We start from the raw sequence: 15,929 nt of genomic DNA, 5'->3' as shown, positions 1-15,929 counted from the left end.
GATTCTGTGATCAGAACAGAGACATAACAAAAGTGATCACCCATGAAGGCAGAGAGGATGGCCATATCTAAGGACTGGCAGTAGCCAATGGGCTTCTATAGAAAAAGAGTATGTGGATAGTGGGTGGCCAGCTGGGAGGACAGCTGAAGGAAGGATATGAAGATGACGATAAAATAGAAGATGACCATAAAATATATACAAAGCCAGACAACTGGCTGAACTCTAATTAGCATTTCTAAGGGTAAAGTTCCTCAGTCAAGCAGATGCCCTGAATGAAAGCGCAACTGGTACCCACTTACCCTCTGACCACAGCTCACATGGACCCAAATTTACACCAGAATTGTATCTTCCATTACTAGGTCCAATTTTATTTAAGAGGCAAAACTGGAGAACCCCATTCAGGTGTGGAACTGTACCAGGACCCACATCCACAGCCTCCAGAATGCTAAGGCTCTTTCTTCCATGCACAGTACCACAGCCAACAGATAGACCAGGGGCAGAAACCAGCTATGTTCAGCTCCCATAGTGACAATAGGAATCCTTCTCATGAACATCACAGGCTCAGGCAGGGTAGCAGGTGGAGGTGCCCCTCAAGGCAGCAAGCCTACCTTTGCAGACAGTACCATTTCCCACGTAGCCTGGCTGACAGGTACAGCTGTGTCCCTGGACTGTGTTGGTACAGATGGCATTTTTGTCACAGTTGTGTTGTCCGCTGCCACAATCATCATGCTCTGCAGGGTGGGAAAGGAGGAGAAAGATGCCATTACAAAAGTAGGAACAGCTGGACTGGAGAAGTGTGCTGGAACTCACCAAGCTTGGTACTGATTAGGCAGGCATGGTGAATGATGCCTTTGATTCTAGCATTTGGGATGGGACTGAGGCAAGAGGATATGGAGGTTGAGGCAAACCTGGAATACATAAGAACTTCCTGTTTATATCCACGGTATTTGTCATAAAGAAAGCATGGAACCTATACTATGTTAATATTTGAGTCTTAGAGGATGATTCTCAATCACGGTGTTGGTGAATTTCCTTGTGACCAACTCTCATGATTCTCAACATCCTGGACACACAATAGCAAGCTCCAATGGCACTCCTTGACCCAGATCATGGCAGCCAAAGTTCTCTTCAAAGACTCCTAAGTGTATCCAGAAGTGTAGTACAGCACAGCCACTCCTGAAAAAACAGTGCCTTGGTGTGGCATGTGGCAACTGTATATCAATGTACATTGACTGAAAACTCTGAGTGTTTTATGCTGATCAGACACCAATATGTAGCTAACAGGAACATAGGAGAGAAGTGATACTGTTTGAAGTACATGACTATATTTCATCTAACCATCCAGATACTCTGTTAATAACAGTGCCATGATAACATGCATAATTCTGAATGATTTGGACAAACCAGTATGTGTTGTCATGCTAATAGGTACACATACAACAAGGATGAGAATTCATGACAGAGAAGTCATTGCATCTACAGGAGAGAAGATACTTTATACAAGAATATATAACCTTCTCTTTGAAGAACAGGATGGTCTTCTTAGCCAGAGTTGCCTACAAAGAATACTCAAAACAAAAGAATAGTGTGTCTGGGGGGAGGGGTGGTTATGAATCATTCCCAAGTCAGGTCCATCTTTGACTATCTGTTCATGTCACTTAGTACCCTAGAGGACAATTCTCTTACGCAATGACCTGGCGCCATTGCTGTCTTGGCAATACAACTTCATTCTTGTAGTTCAGTATTTATTTAGCATTCTCTCGGTTTTTCATGTTGTTTTCCTGTCTCAAAATACTCCCTACTCCATATGGTTAGAATAAATATAGCCCTGCCTAGCTTTAAATGCCAGTTCAAAGCCACACTAAAACAACCTTTTCCAAATCTGTTCTCTTAGGCCACATGAATTTTACCCATCTTAGTGTGTACTTTATTGTTTTATCCCACTGTGTAAACAACCCTGCAATACTGCATTGTGATATTTTCACATTTTGTCATCAATGCCAATTAACTTTAAAGAAACTCATATCATATTTGAGGAACATTTTGAAGTCTGCACTTTAGCAACATTTTAGATAATAGTATTGCACCAAGAGACTGCTACACACTAAAATACATTTTACAGGTGTTCAACTATTTAACTCACCCAACAACATGAGTTTTCTCATTTTATAATGAAGGCAGTAGGAAAAAAGACATTTAACAACTTGCCCAGCATCAAAATATGGCTGAGTAGGGGTCTCAGATTTGAGAACATTCATGCCAGAAGAACCATTTCAGCAATGAGCAGTAGTTGGAAGCTACCTGGTTGCATTCAGAGCAAATCCATGACAAATAGAATTATCCTCATCATGCCAGTGATGAAACAAGTGTCTTCTATATGGATCCTGGATTCACACGGATCTCCTAATACTTCCTGAAAGTCTGGTTCTAACCCAGAGGATGAAGCTTATGAAGCTCCCATATCTCGTTATCTGTAGCCTTGCCCAAGTCTACAAAGTAACTGGATCTTTAAACATGTATCTGTCAGAGAGGAACAAGCAGTACCCCATTTCCTTCTAAAAATATCAAATTGCTTTTCCAAATGCTGCAAACAATGCCAAAAGTACAAGATATGTAAGGACTCAAAGGTAGCAAGATATGAGGGTAAAGAAAACAGAATCCAGAGCCAGACACCCCAAGACTGAAGAATCTGGGTTTGACAGTTTCTAGCTATGTGCACTATCATAAATTGTTTAGTCTCTTTGTATTTACTAATAGTAAAATGTGAGTCAGCAGGACCTATGTCCTGGGATCATGGTAAAAGTCAGTTAATGAAGGTGGAAGACAGCATATTGCTGCCAGTAAATGCTCTAAGAATAAGTTACTTTACCTCACAGTCACCATATCATCATATCTACTATTTCTACTACCACTCATAGTACCTCAACTACTTTTGGACTTACATATTAGATGGCAGTTAAAATTAATAAAATGTTTTCTTTTCCTTAGCAATCATAGGCTGGAAGACTCAAGCAAAGTGCTCACTGTCAAAGGTTAGCAGAAGAAATAGGCAGGAAGTCATTATTGGCCTTTTGATAACTTCTTTTATCATAATGCTCTATAATAATTCATCCCTGAGTCATGTAGATTTCTCTTTTGCAGAACCCCCAAGATAACCCCACTGTCTCATTCCTACCACTGCAGGGCACCCATACCACTGACCCTCTCAGATAAGCCTGAACCACACCTTCCCAATCGTGCTGCTCCCTCGCTACCTCTGCTTTCCCTCTGCCAATTTATTCTTCACGTGACAAGTATGAAAATCTTTTGGGAAATAAAATCTGATTCTCCTGCCATTCCTAGTTAAAGACAAACAAAAGCCAACCACCTCCTCACTGTTATTAAGTAAACATTTTATTTTAAACCATCAGACACAGCATGAAGTTGGTTCTGTTCCTTTCCAACCAAAGCTGCCTTGTCTCCTCTTTCAAAAGGTCCTCATTTCTTCTGGTCTATAGGCACTTTCCTCTTTTACCTACATCATAGTATTTTCTTGTCCTTGAGATCTCAATTAAACCTTTACCTTATTTCGAGAAGAAAACCAGATTCCCTAGTCTGGAGCCATTTTCCCTGGAACATTTGCACATCATAGCCAGAACTTCTCAAACTTCATGGGTTAATCACACTACTATTTCTACATTTATTAATGTATGATGAATGTCTTCCTTCTCTACTGGAGCACAAATCTCTTGAGGATGGGAATTATATCTTTCTGTTTTGCATTCTCCCCAGCCTCTGGCAAAGCTTCTGAAATTTAAGTGCTAATACAAATATGAGGGTAGGGGCAAGGGAGGGAGGGAAGGAATATAAAAGGAGGAAAGATAAAAGCTGCAGAGGGGTCAAGGAGGATTAAGACAAGAAAGTGTTATTGACCTGGTTGAGGACATTTGAGAGGAGCAAAGTTAAGCAAGGAAGCAAGCTGATAGTAGCATGGCCTTGTGTTTGCTTCTCACAGTGACTGTGAAGACAGGCCAAGAAGAAATAGAGTACAAATGCTGTTGAAGACATAATCCACAAATCGAAAGATTTTTCAGCCATGCATCTGTGAAAAGGTTTGAATCTAGATTATGTAAATAACTTCTTACAATGCGACATTAATCGCGTTGTAAAGAGGCACAAAATATTCAATGGCAATTTCCTTGAAGAAGATATACAGATAGCAAATAAATACAAGGAGAAATGTGTACATATTAGGAAATTTTAAGACAAAGCTGAAAAGTTATCTCAAACCCATTAGAATAACCTGGATTGCAAAGACCAAAAATAATAAATTGGCAAATTATGTAAAGAAATTGGATCACTTGTGTATTGCTAGTAGCCGTATATATATAATTAGGTCATGGAAATGATTGTGTGACTCTAGCAAGGTGTGTCAGGTGGTATGAGCATTTGTCGCCATGCCTGATATCTTGATTTTGATCCCTGAGACACACATGGTGAAAGGAGAGAATGGATCCTGCTTGTGATCTGACCTGCACACATACTGTACTACACATGCTCCTCCCACACACAAAAGAAATAAAATATGATGATTTTAAGGAGTGAATACCATACTCCATAAACCAAACATCATTAAATGCATTAAAAAGATCACATGAAATGTTTTGTCCATGCATTCACAGGAATATAAAATCCCACTGGTGTGTAGACCTAAATGAAATGGACTTCAGAGGATAGAAATTCTTTATGCTGATTATCTTGCTAATGACCCAGATATATCCTGCTCTTTTCTAGTTGAAAATCTTGTCTATTTCATTGTGGCATACGAAATGAGTTATGCACAAAATAAACACTTCAATTAAAAGACATCCCCTAGTTTCTTAGATACAAATTCTGAAATTCTAAGACCTGGGCTTAAGGATGTAGGTTATTTATAACACAACACAATTCTTTCTTCTTCAAGTAGCATTTTTCTATGTCAAAGTAAAAGCAGCTCTAGGATCACTATGTGCCAGGATGGAAGACTAAATCATGTTCATTACTGTATGCCTTTTACCCATCAGGGTCCCAGCAGAGTTCCAGGAATCATAGACAAAGGCTCTTGGGACAGCTATCCATGCCTCACAGCAGGTATTGGCCTAGACAGAAAAAGGTCTTAGAGGCTAAAGCCCTACAGATTCCCTGCTGAAGTCAGATGCTAAAATCTAAGCCAATTCTCCATGGGGCACAGGTCTCCCTGCTTGGGGAACATACCAGCATATGAACTATCGGCCTGTTTTTTTTTTCCCTCCCCTGAGACAAACTGCATTAACTTAAACTACTTCCAAGGCTACAAACATCCATCCTGGCTCCCCTAGGAGAGGCTGTTCCATGACGGTGGTATAACTGTGCACTAGTAGAGCTGGCCTTGCAAACAAAGAGGTAGTCCTTAAAGCTCTGAGTAAGGCGATAGCCAGGATGGCTATGCCATTAAGAGGCAATGGAGAAAGTGAGAGAAATGGGCAAAGAGACTTGCTCTCTTCCTTCCTAATTCCTCGAAAACAGGAAGAAGAAAAATGGAAAGTAAGAGTTCCTGGCGGCGGGGACCGGGGTAGCCAACGGCTTGTGGAGCATCATGCCCAAGTTTTATTGTGACTACTGTGATACGTATCTTACCCACGATTCTCCGTCTGTGAGGAAGACACACTGCAGTGGTCGGAAACACAAAGAGAATGTGAAAGACTACTACCAGAAATGGATGGAAGAGCAGGCCCAGAGCCTGATTGACAAGACAACTGCTGCATTTCAACAAGGGAAGATCCCTCCCGCTCCGTTCTCTGCTCCTCCACCTGCAGGGGCCATGATCCCACCTCCCCCCAGTCTCCCGGGCCCTCCTCGGCCTGGCATGATGCCTGCGCCCCACATGGGAGGCCCTCCCATGATGCCCATGATGGGCCCCCCTCCACCCGGGATGATGCCTGTGGGACCAGCTCCTGGGATGAGACCGCCCATGGGAGGCCACATGCCCATGATGCCCGGGCCTCCCATGATGAGACCTCCTGCCCGCCCTATGATGGTGCCCACCCGGCCTGGTATGACCGGACCAGACAGATAAGAGCAGAAGTGCTCTTGATGGTTTTGTATTTCTTGTTCTGTTCCACCAGGAGCTCTTGGTGCTGAGCCCGAGTGTTTACTAGATGCATGGAAAGGAAACTTCCCTTCCTAACTGAATATTTTTGGAGGGAGAAATAATACAAAAAAAGTGCAGTTTTCACTTATATTGTGAAATGTGAAAATAAAATCATCAGCTCTTTTAGTTAAAAAAAAATGGAAAGTAAAAGTGTTATCTTGTACTTTTGACTTGGATAGATGGTATTATGTAATAAACAGGGCAAATTTTTATAAAACTATAAAACTATACTTACATGATACTATGGCACATGTAGTGAAAGTCTATCACACTCTATGTTAAACCATTAACAGTGATGTAGGTTATTTATCTGGGCAGAGGATAAATGGGAGGTACTTGTACTATTTCTTTTTTTTCCATATTTTTTATTGGGTATTTATTTCAATTACATTTCCAATGCTATCCCAAAAGTTCCCCCCACGGTCCCCCCCACTCCCCTACCTACTCACTCCCACTTCTTGGCCCTGGCATTCCCCTGTACTGAGGCATATAAAGTTTGCACGACCAATGGGCCTCTCTTTCCACTGATGGCTGACTAGGCCATCTTCTGATACATATGCAGCTAGAAACACGAGCTCCAGGGGGGGTATTGGTTAGTTCATAATGTTGTTCCATCTATAGAATTGCAGATCCCTTCAGTTCCTTGAGTACTTTCCCTAGCTCCTCCATTGGGGGCCCTGTGATCCATCCAATAGCTGACTTGTACTATTTCTTATTCACTTCAGGTTTTTTAAATTTTACAACTAGCATGTATATTTTATTGCTAAATAAAAGAGTTTGCGGTTTTTGAAGCTGGAAGTAAGAAGAGCCAAAATGAATTTCAGACACATCCAAAGATTCTCTGTGAAGAGGAAAAACTTTGTAGACTGGCAAAGGTGGATGAGAATGTCCAAGTAGTCACCTGCAGAATCTTTAACAAATGATATTCCCATTTGCATATAAAATGTAGTCAGTACCAAGAGAAAGAATCAGTCTTCATGTCCTCAGATTCAAACAGATTATTCCACAAGACAGATGTTTGAGAGACATTTAATGACTACTCATAAAGTCTACAATGTATATTGTATTGTTAATGGAATAAAGTAGGCACTTTTAAATGATAGAAGCCATCAACACTGTCACCATCATTAGTGCCAGCATTGCCATCTTCATCACCACTAATACCATCATGACCACTACAGTCACTCTGTCACCACAAGCATTCTTACTATATCAACACTACTACCATCACACTATCACCAGCACCACAAAGCACTTCTGACCACTACTACCTTCACCACCACCATCACCACCACAGCCACCTCAGTTTTCACCACCATCATAACAACTTCACCACCTCTCATCACCATCATCATTATCATCACCATCATAATTACCAGTACCACCATTAGCAGCACCAGCAACATCAGCGTTTAGGTCATTTCTCCACTCCCCAGGAATCCATGCCCAATAATTCCAGGAATGTTTTACTAATTATTTGTGTTTCCTCTATATTCCTGAGTTTCTAGATCTCCTGAAATTCTGGAAAGTCAAAAGGCCTTAATTCCAAATCAAATCTATCTTTCTATATAATTCACTCACTTCACAGTTTTAGAAAGCATGCATAATATATTTCAGTCCTTTTGTTGTTGCCCTGAAATGTGAGCAATATGATCAGTTCAAAGAGATGTTGGGAGAATTAGCAGAGAAGGTATGCAAAAAGGAAACATTTTCTAGACACAACAGGGCTGATGCACGTAGGAACTCATAAAGATTTTAATAGCATGCACAAAACCTGCAGAAGCACAAGCCAGACAAACCCCTAGCACAGGGAAGAAAGAGAAAGCAAACATGAAGACCCCATACCTAGCCAAGAAAATATTTGCAATTCATAGCTTCTGGGAGAGGAGAAATCAGGTTTCTCTAAAGGAGTGTTACTTGGTCTATCCAGAGCAAACATCATGTTCAGGAATATTTTGCCAACACAAAAGAGAATCTGTTTTTGTTTTGTTTTAGGCTTAGATTTTGACTGAGAGAAAGAGAGAGAGAAAAAAAAAAGAACAGGAAACTGGGTGGGTAGGGAGGAGGTAGAGTATCTAGGAAGGATTGGGGAAGGGCAAAGAATATGAACAAAACATATTGTTTTAAAAATTAAATAAATAGCTGGGCGTGGTGGCGCACGCCTTTGATCCCAGCACTCAGGAGGCAGAGGCAGGAGGATTTCTGAGTTCAAGGCCAGCCTGGTCTACAAAGTGAGTTCCAGGACAGCCAGGGCTACACAGAGAAACCCTGTCAATAAATAAATAAATAAATAAATTAATTAATTAATTAATTAAAGTATAAGAATTTTACTAAGCAGCTTCCTAGTCAAGTAATACAGATTCAGGAATCATTAGCCACTGTACCACTGGGATAATTTAGAAATGCACCATTAAAATATGAAATTAATGAATAACTGATATCTGTGCCTGTGCTGTGGGGCTTCACTTAAAACATCCAGTCCAACAGGGATACTCACAGCTAACACAAAAGAAAGACGCAAACCGGCTTGTTTGACTTTGGTTTCTTTTAATGGTCACATGCCATGTGCATCCCCAAAGTGACCCTTTCTCTGAGCACTTTTATCTGTCTGCTGTGAAGAAAGAGGCTTCTGATGTTTCCCTTTGGTTCCACAGCTACCTAGAGAAACTGGAAAGAAACTCTGAAAATAAAACATGGCAAGAAAAATAAAGCGCGGTTAATGGTTTTTGTTTTTCTTTTAACACAAACGTTTGCTTCCACTTCAGGAAGTGTGCCTGAGTGGATTGTTCTTTCTCTTTCTGCAAAATAAAAGTGATGGAGCAGAAACCACTTTCTTCCTCCTTTGTGGGTGACCATGAAGCTACCCAGAAGCTCTGGAACACCAGACCTGTGAAATGCCAATGGAAAGTAAAATAACACTGAAGGCTTGAAACAGCTCAAGAACATGCCATCAGCATGACCACAGTTCTCAGCCCATCCTTTTTCCCAGCTGAATCCTTCAACCATACCTAAGCATAACAGACTGAATGTTCTCTAACATTTTCTGTGGCCAGGAACCTCAGAATGTGCTCTTATTGGGGAAATGGATATCTAAAGGCAATTTGCATAGGGTTCTTCAGGATCAGAGTAGACCCCAAACACAGTACAAATATCCTTATCAGAAGAAATGATATGCAGATACATAGAAGAAAAAGAACAACCAAAGACACAGGCAAATACTAGACACTGCTAGAAGTCAAGGAATTCCAGGAGCCTCAGAAGCCAAGAGCCCTGGACTCTGGGAAACTAGACAACTAGAAAAGGCAAAAATGATTTTTCAATGGAGTCTTTGGAAAATTTGTTTATTCCTTTAGTTTCAAGTTTCAAACCTCCAAAATCTATGAGAGATAGGGAGAAAAAAATTATGTTGGAAAGCTGTTGGAAGCCATCCAGTGTGTGCGGTATGTTTAGCAGGATCAGGAAGCCAGTGAACTCATTGTCATTGAAAACCTCTAAGTAATTCCTACACCAAAAATGTCCTGAGAGAGCAGTGAAGAGGGAAGCTCAGTGGGCTTCAGTGCTTGCTGGAGAGACCACAAAACAGTGGGGAATACTCATGGGTATACATGTCCACAGTGTTTGAAGAAGAGAAAGAAAATGGTGTTATGGGCAGACACACTGAGCCTCATCCACAGCCCCATATGGAGCAGCTCTGGGCTACAGGGAAATCTCTTGCTCCTTGAGTCTGTTTCCTTCTATGTAAACTAAATACATTGAAAATAGAATTGCAGAAAAAACACTCAGTCATTCCTTCCATGTTTAACACATCTCTTCATGTCTGCTGACTTCATCCTCCAACTCCACTGTACTTGCTTGAATAATGTCCTCCCCAGTCTCTGTCATTTTCCTTACCAAGGACCATGAGAATCAAGAAAAGTACAACTAGGGAGTATTGATCAGAGTTTAACACCCAGGAGATTCCTGACTCTTGTCATGTTAGTTACCCTTTATCTAACATTTAGACTCAAACTACAAAACCCAGAAAAAGAGAAAACATCAAGCTAACCAAACACCAAAGGATATATGTCACTTTAGAAATGAAATTGAAGGAAAGCTTAAAGGAATCCATCTTTGGTACCCACATCCCAAATCCCTATCACGATAGTGAAAAGAAAGTCCCATGGGAGCTGAAGTCCAGTTCAATGGAAGAATACTTCTCTTCCTTGGATACTCAAGTTCTGAGTTCATCTCCCAGTACTCTAAATAAGTAAAATTTCTGCAGCATGCTAAAGCACTGGTTTCTCTTAGTCAGATAGGCTAGGGTAATCTTAATTGATTACCCATAAATTGGAATCCTTTTCCATTTTTTTGACCAGCAGAGTCTACCAGAGGTCCAGAGGTCTAGTAAGTATACTAAGATGAATACCTCCATTGAAGAATGAGGAAGAGGAGAAGGAGGGGGAAGAATATGGAAGAGGAGGAAGGAGAGACTGGGGAGTTGGGAAAGGGTGGTAGTGAGGAACAAGAGAAAAAGGAGGAAGAGGTGGAGTTGCATGGGAAATGAGAAGGAAGTAAGCCATTATGCTATATTTGTGGTCTTTTTCTTCTTCTGTGGGTTGCCAAGTTTGACTTCAAAAAAAGTACAAGGGAAAAGAACAGACAAAAAAATAAACAAATGTCAACACTGTATCAAGCACAGGGAATATGATAAGTGTGTGTAGACACAGAGCCTAACTTCATGGATTCTACAATCCAAAGACACAATGACCATTTTTATCCCAAGTGATACAGGCTAAACCAAGAATGGAGCAGGAGCAGGATGCCACAGGAACACACAGCAGGGAACCATAATCCAGGACTCTGAGAAGTTTACTAAGATAAGTGACATTTAATTAAAAAAACTTGCAATGAAAGTAGAAATGTGAAAGTGAGTTAGTCACTGCCTGGATGTACACACAATGTGACCACATGGTGCATCTGGCTCCCCACAGTGATTCAGCTCTTGTTGCTCACTGGCATTTTCCTGTGTTAGGGGAAGGATAGGTTTTCAAAATTTGACTTTATTTTGCTTCCCACATGCTGACCCTCAATGTAATTTCATCCACCTCTATCCAAAGGTCTAAGCTAATCATACTCCCTTTGATTCAAGATTTGTTTTAGATCTCTATAACTAATAAAACATAGACAGCATCATCTGTGCTACTTCCAAGACTTCTGAGAAACTAATTAGCTTCTGGAATAACCCAAGTCTGTAGATTTCACATCCAGGTATCATGTCTCAAAACCCAACTACCATGATGTCAGAAACTAAGGACACAGAGATGTGATCATTGGAACATGCCAGTCAATGTGCCCATATGAATCCAGCTGTCAAGGCATAGAAAAATGTCTTGACAGCTGAAGAAAGAAACCTTCAGTGGTCTCTGCCTCCAAGTTTTGCTAGCCCTTCCTGCTCCCTTGAAGCCTTCTTGATTGAAGGCCAAATATTAAAGAGAAACAAAGGGAGAAAGAAAAGATGTGAAGAAAGAAGGATAGAGGGAGAGAAAAATAAGAGAGACAGAGAGGAAAGGCGGGAAGGAGGGAGGGAGGGAGGGAGGGAGGGAGGGAGGGGGAGAGGGAGAGGGAGGGATGGAAGGAGGGAGAGAGAGAGTAGGGGATGGAAGGAAGAGGGTGAAGGGAGGCAGGAAGGATTGAAAACTAGATCCTGAAAACAAAACCTGTGGTCAATTTCATAGCTCAACTTTATGATGTCTAAAAAGCCATGTTAGTTCTTATCTTCCACACCAACTGTCACAGGACTGAATGGGATTTTGTGAAGTGTCAGTATAATACTCAGCATTTGCCCCCAGTGTACTTGCATGGGGTACTAATGAGTTAAACATCTTGCAGTTGTAAAAAGAGTCCTTATATTAACAGGAAAAACAAATGCTAGGTCAGTAGGCACCATGTCTGATTTAAAAGTGATATTTAATCTCAGGAGAAATGGGACAGAGCTAAGAAATTAAGGTATAAGACAATCATAAAGGAATGGCAGGCATCCTATTCTCAGCATCCCTATGACTGTTCTTCTTTGTGAAAACCCCAGCATGAGGATAAAAATCCATGTGCAGAAAAACATTTGCCTGGAACAAAGTCCCTGAAAAATGAGCCTACCGAGGCTTGGACCAGGCTATATTTTTGTCCCCAATCCAAGATTTATACCTACTCTATCCAACAGGGCAATGACTAACCACAAGTGGCTATCAAGCCTTCAAATATGGTAAGCATGGGCTGAAATGTGCTGTCATTAGAATATATTCCCTGGTTTTCAAAAGCACTCAAAAAAAGAAGAATAAAATATCTCATTAATAATTGTATACTAGTTATATATTGAAATATTTTGAACATTCTACATTCAATAAGAAATATTTTAAATTTTATTTCACCTGTCTCATTTTACTTCCTCAACAAGGAGACTAAAAATTTTGAATTATATATTTGATGATACACACACACACTACTCACACAGAGGCAGTACTTAGTAAATGTGAAGGAAAGGGAACATCTTTGAGATTTTAAATATTTAGTCTTAAGTGGGATTTATTTCGAAAGTCAGGTATTCACTGTGTGATACTGGCTGCCTAGAGTACTGTTTTAAAAGACTGAATACTAAACACCAGCTGAGGAAGAAGGCTGCTTTCCTCAGTTAATTTTAAATATTTGGCATGGATACCATAGAGGAGAGTACACCATGTGTTGATTATCCTCCGGCCACCTGCAGTGAACAGGCATTCCTGCTGGAGGCCTGAACAGGAACACCTGCTGGAAGACTGTCTTCCACGGGATGCTGGCTGCCAGCATGGACCTTAACAATCTGCTTGCTCCTGGTGGTTGATGTCTCCTCTCATCCTAGTCTTGGGGCTATGTCATCCACCTTCTAGATGTGGAATGCACCCTCAGCCTCCTTTCTCACCTTTGGGGGCTAATCTAGATGGTATTTCTCAAGTGTTGGCATGTATCTAAATTGTTTGGAAGGCTTAAGGATAGGCAGATTATTAAGTGCTGCCTGTGTAAAGTTTCTGGGGTAAACTGGTTTGGGGCCTGAAGATCCAGATGCTAACATGTTACCAGGTGGTGGTGTTAAATTTGGTTTATGAATTTATAAAATTTACCTTGGGCTAGCTCCCTGATCTTGCCCATGCATTTAATAATCTAGGCAGTTTAAAAAGAAACCAATGCATAACTGAACACAAAACCAAACCACCGAACTAGTAATTTCAATGTGTGGGTCCAGACACAAGCAGCTAGTAAGTACTAGTTTATTTGGTCTTCCTGTTAACCCTTCTTTCTAGGTGGTGCAAAGGACAAGGTGGAGGTGGAATGAGAACAACCGAACCTACACTCATCAAGAATCCTCATCTGGGTTTACAGTGTGCCAGAACCAGGCCTCAGCTGGAGTCTAGCCCATCGATTGATGGGTAGGAATCAGAACGGGGCACTATGTGGGAGGCCACAAGCTGGTAGCACAGCAGAAGCCTGAGTTCTCAGAAATGCCATCCAGCCAAAGGCAGGACAGAAATTTACAGGGCTATTCTTTAACAATATTTTAATGGTAACTAAAGGTCATTACTATACTTATTCCCTGTCATTGGCCTCATAACCACTATTGCAATGTGAAGGACACTGACATTATAACCATTAACTGGCTCCATACAGGTTAAATTTGATAGAATAGAATAATCAGCATTCCTAAGGATTTCCCACACGGAAAGCCCATGCAGCTAGCATCTAATCATACAGTATCTACAAAACTCAGAATTTCTGTATAAACATCATGAGGTGGTCCCCCCGCCCCCTATGAAAGTGGGACAAATCTTCAGACTCTGAAATCTGATATTGACTTCTGCAGCACCCGAAGTGAAGCCTGCAGACAGTCTTTAAAACATGTCCTTTATCTCCATCACTCAGAAGAGAGAGAAAGCTCTGAAACATCAAATGAAATGACTTATCCGTGCAACTTTCTGGTGCTTGGTAACTTTGCAGAAACACAACTTAAAACTTCTCAGCATCTACCTGTCAGAAAGTTCCCAAGTCTCTACATTCACTTTAGATTTACTTGCAGAATTAGTTTTGCTTCTAAGAAACAGTATCCCTCTTTTTAAATGATTATTTTTTTATTGTTTGTTGGCTATGGGAATGATGCTGACAGCCTCTGAAATACAAATTAATTTTCAAATATTTATAAATTTTATTCCACAAGATATCTGTAACAAGATGCCTCATGTTACCCCATTTCCTCTGTAGGATATATGCAGACAGTCCTTACAAAAGCATCCTCCTACAAACCCATTTTCTGTGGGTTGTCAGACAATGCTCTCGTTCTATGCTTCTGACTTATCTGTACCGATTTGTCCTGATCAAAGCTGCCAACCTTTTATATGAAGCTTCCCAGTTCCGTTCCAGCATTTGAGATGAACCCTATTCTTGAATATGTAAACCAACTATTTACAGCATTGCAAACTCTCCCATTTACCAACCTGATCGAAATGCTGGATTTTGACATATTAGCCATATGATAGCCCTCCCTGTTCTTTAGGTTTAGAAGAGAAGGTTCTACAAGAAATGAATAGCCAGCATTTGTATTACAAACATATCACTGTTAACCATGTACATGGTACAAATGGTTTTCATTCATCAGGAACCAATAATGTATAAGCAATGAGTAAATCTTGTTAAATCTGATTGTTAAAACTTTCAGATACCACCCATGACAAAGTATATATATATACATATATATATACATATATATATGTATGTATGTATATGTATATATATGTGTGTGTGTGTGTATATATATATATCACTCCAATATGAAATACAAAATCGAACCATCTCAAATGTTTGACTTGATGTGACTTCTACTGACAAGACTACATATTTATGCATAAAAGTGTGGCCACACCTCCCTGGGCATTCTGTTGAGTTTAACTTTCTCTTATGCTCCAGGATGGAATACAAATAAAAGTCTTCATAAAATCTCCACAGGAAACACTGATTAGAAAATAATAGCACTACATTATGTGCTCCTTAACTGTGCCCAGGAGTCAACTGGAAAATAGGAACATGAAATAAGCTGTCTGTAACAGTGTTTATTGCTGGCTTTGAAAAGAGGAGTAAGCAATTATATCGTAGCCTAATGTTTAGTTCTTTGTATGCATACTCGCATGTGCAAATACACACATACACACACACACCCCTACACAGTGAGAGAGAGAGTGTGCTATTGACCCAAAATAGAATCTTTATAAAAAGCAAACTAGGCATTAAATCATAATTTCATTTGCTTAAACTTACTGATTTAAATGTGTATCTAATCAAAATTCAAGATAAATATTTGTGATTTACTTAATTATTGGCACGCACTGCAATGAGAACTTTGCCATCCCAACTACGAATGAACAATATACCTTTGAAAGGTATCACAACACACTATGAAGTGAGATAATTATCCTGACCACACATGTAATCTCAGTTGAATTGGGTAAATATTATGTTTGCACTCAAAGGTTTTACGCAAAGGTTGTCATTAAATAATGATAACTCATATCTCTGAGGTTTTAGATAAAGAATATTATCACTCTATAAATGGAATATGTAAATTCTATAAAAACAAGGTCTCTTAAAAGAAAAAACCCATGTCACTTGGGACCAATACTATTGATTACCTTGGTGCTGGCTTCTATAATTGAATGATGATGTACTACAGCTTCTCCTTCTTGTGTGCCTCTTATAGGTATTCTAATAAGTTCATTTGATATATAAA

General features: G+C 40.2%; 1 protein-coding gene and 1 pseudogene across 1 annotated transcript in view; one reads left to right on the top strand and one right to left on the bottom strand.

Moving 5' to 3' along the window:
- Window positions 1-15,929, bottom strand: part of Nell1 (neural EGFL like 1) — an 807,173-nt gene that overhangs the window by 293,490 nt on the left and 497,754 nt on the right. The window contains exon 14 of the mRNA XM_021166735.2: window positions 609-731. Coding sequence (XP_021022394.1) covers window positions 609-731 — 123 coding nt within the window. The remainder of the gene's footprint in view (window positions 1-608; window positions 732-15,929) is intronic.
- LOC110297768 lies at window positions 5,554-6,073 on the top strand (annotated as a pseudogene).

Source organism: Mus caroli, chromosome 7 (assembly GCF_900094665.2).
Source record: "Mus caroli chromosome 7, CAROLI_EIJ_v1.1, whole genome shotgun sequence".
Lineage (NCBI taxonomy): Eukaryota > Metazoa > Chordata > Mammalia > Rodentia > Muridae > Mus > Mus caroli.
The sequence above is the reverse complement of the archived record's forward strand: the minus strand, read 5'-3'. Positions and strand labels throughout refer to the sequence as shown.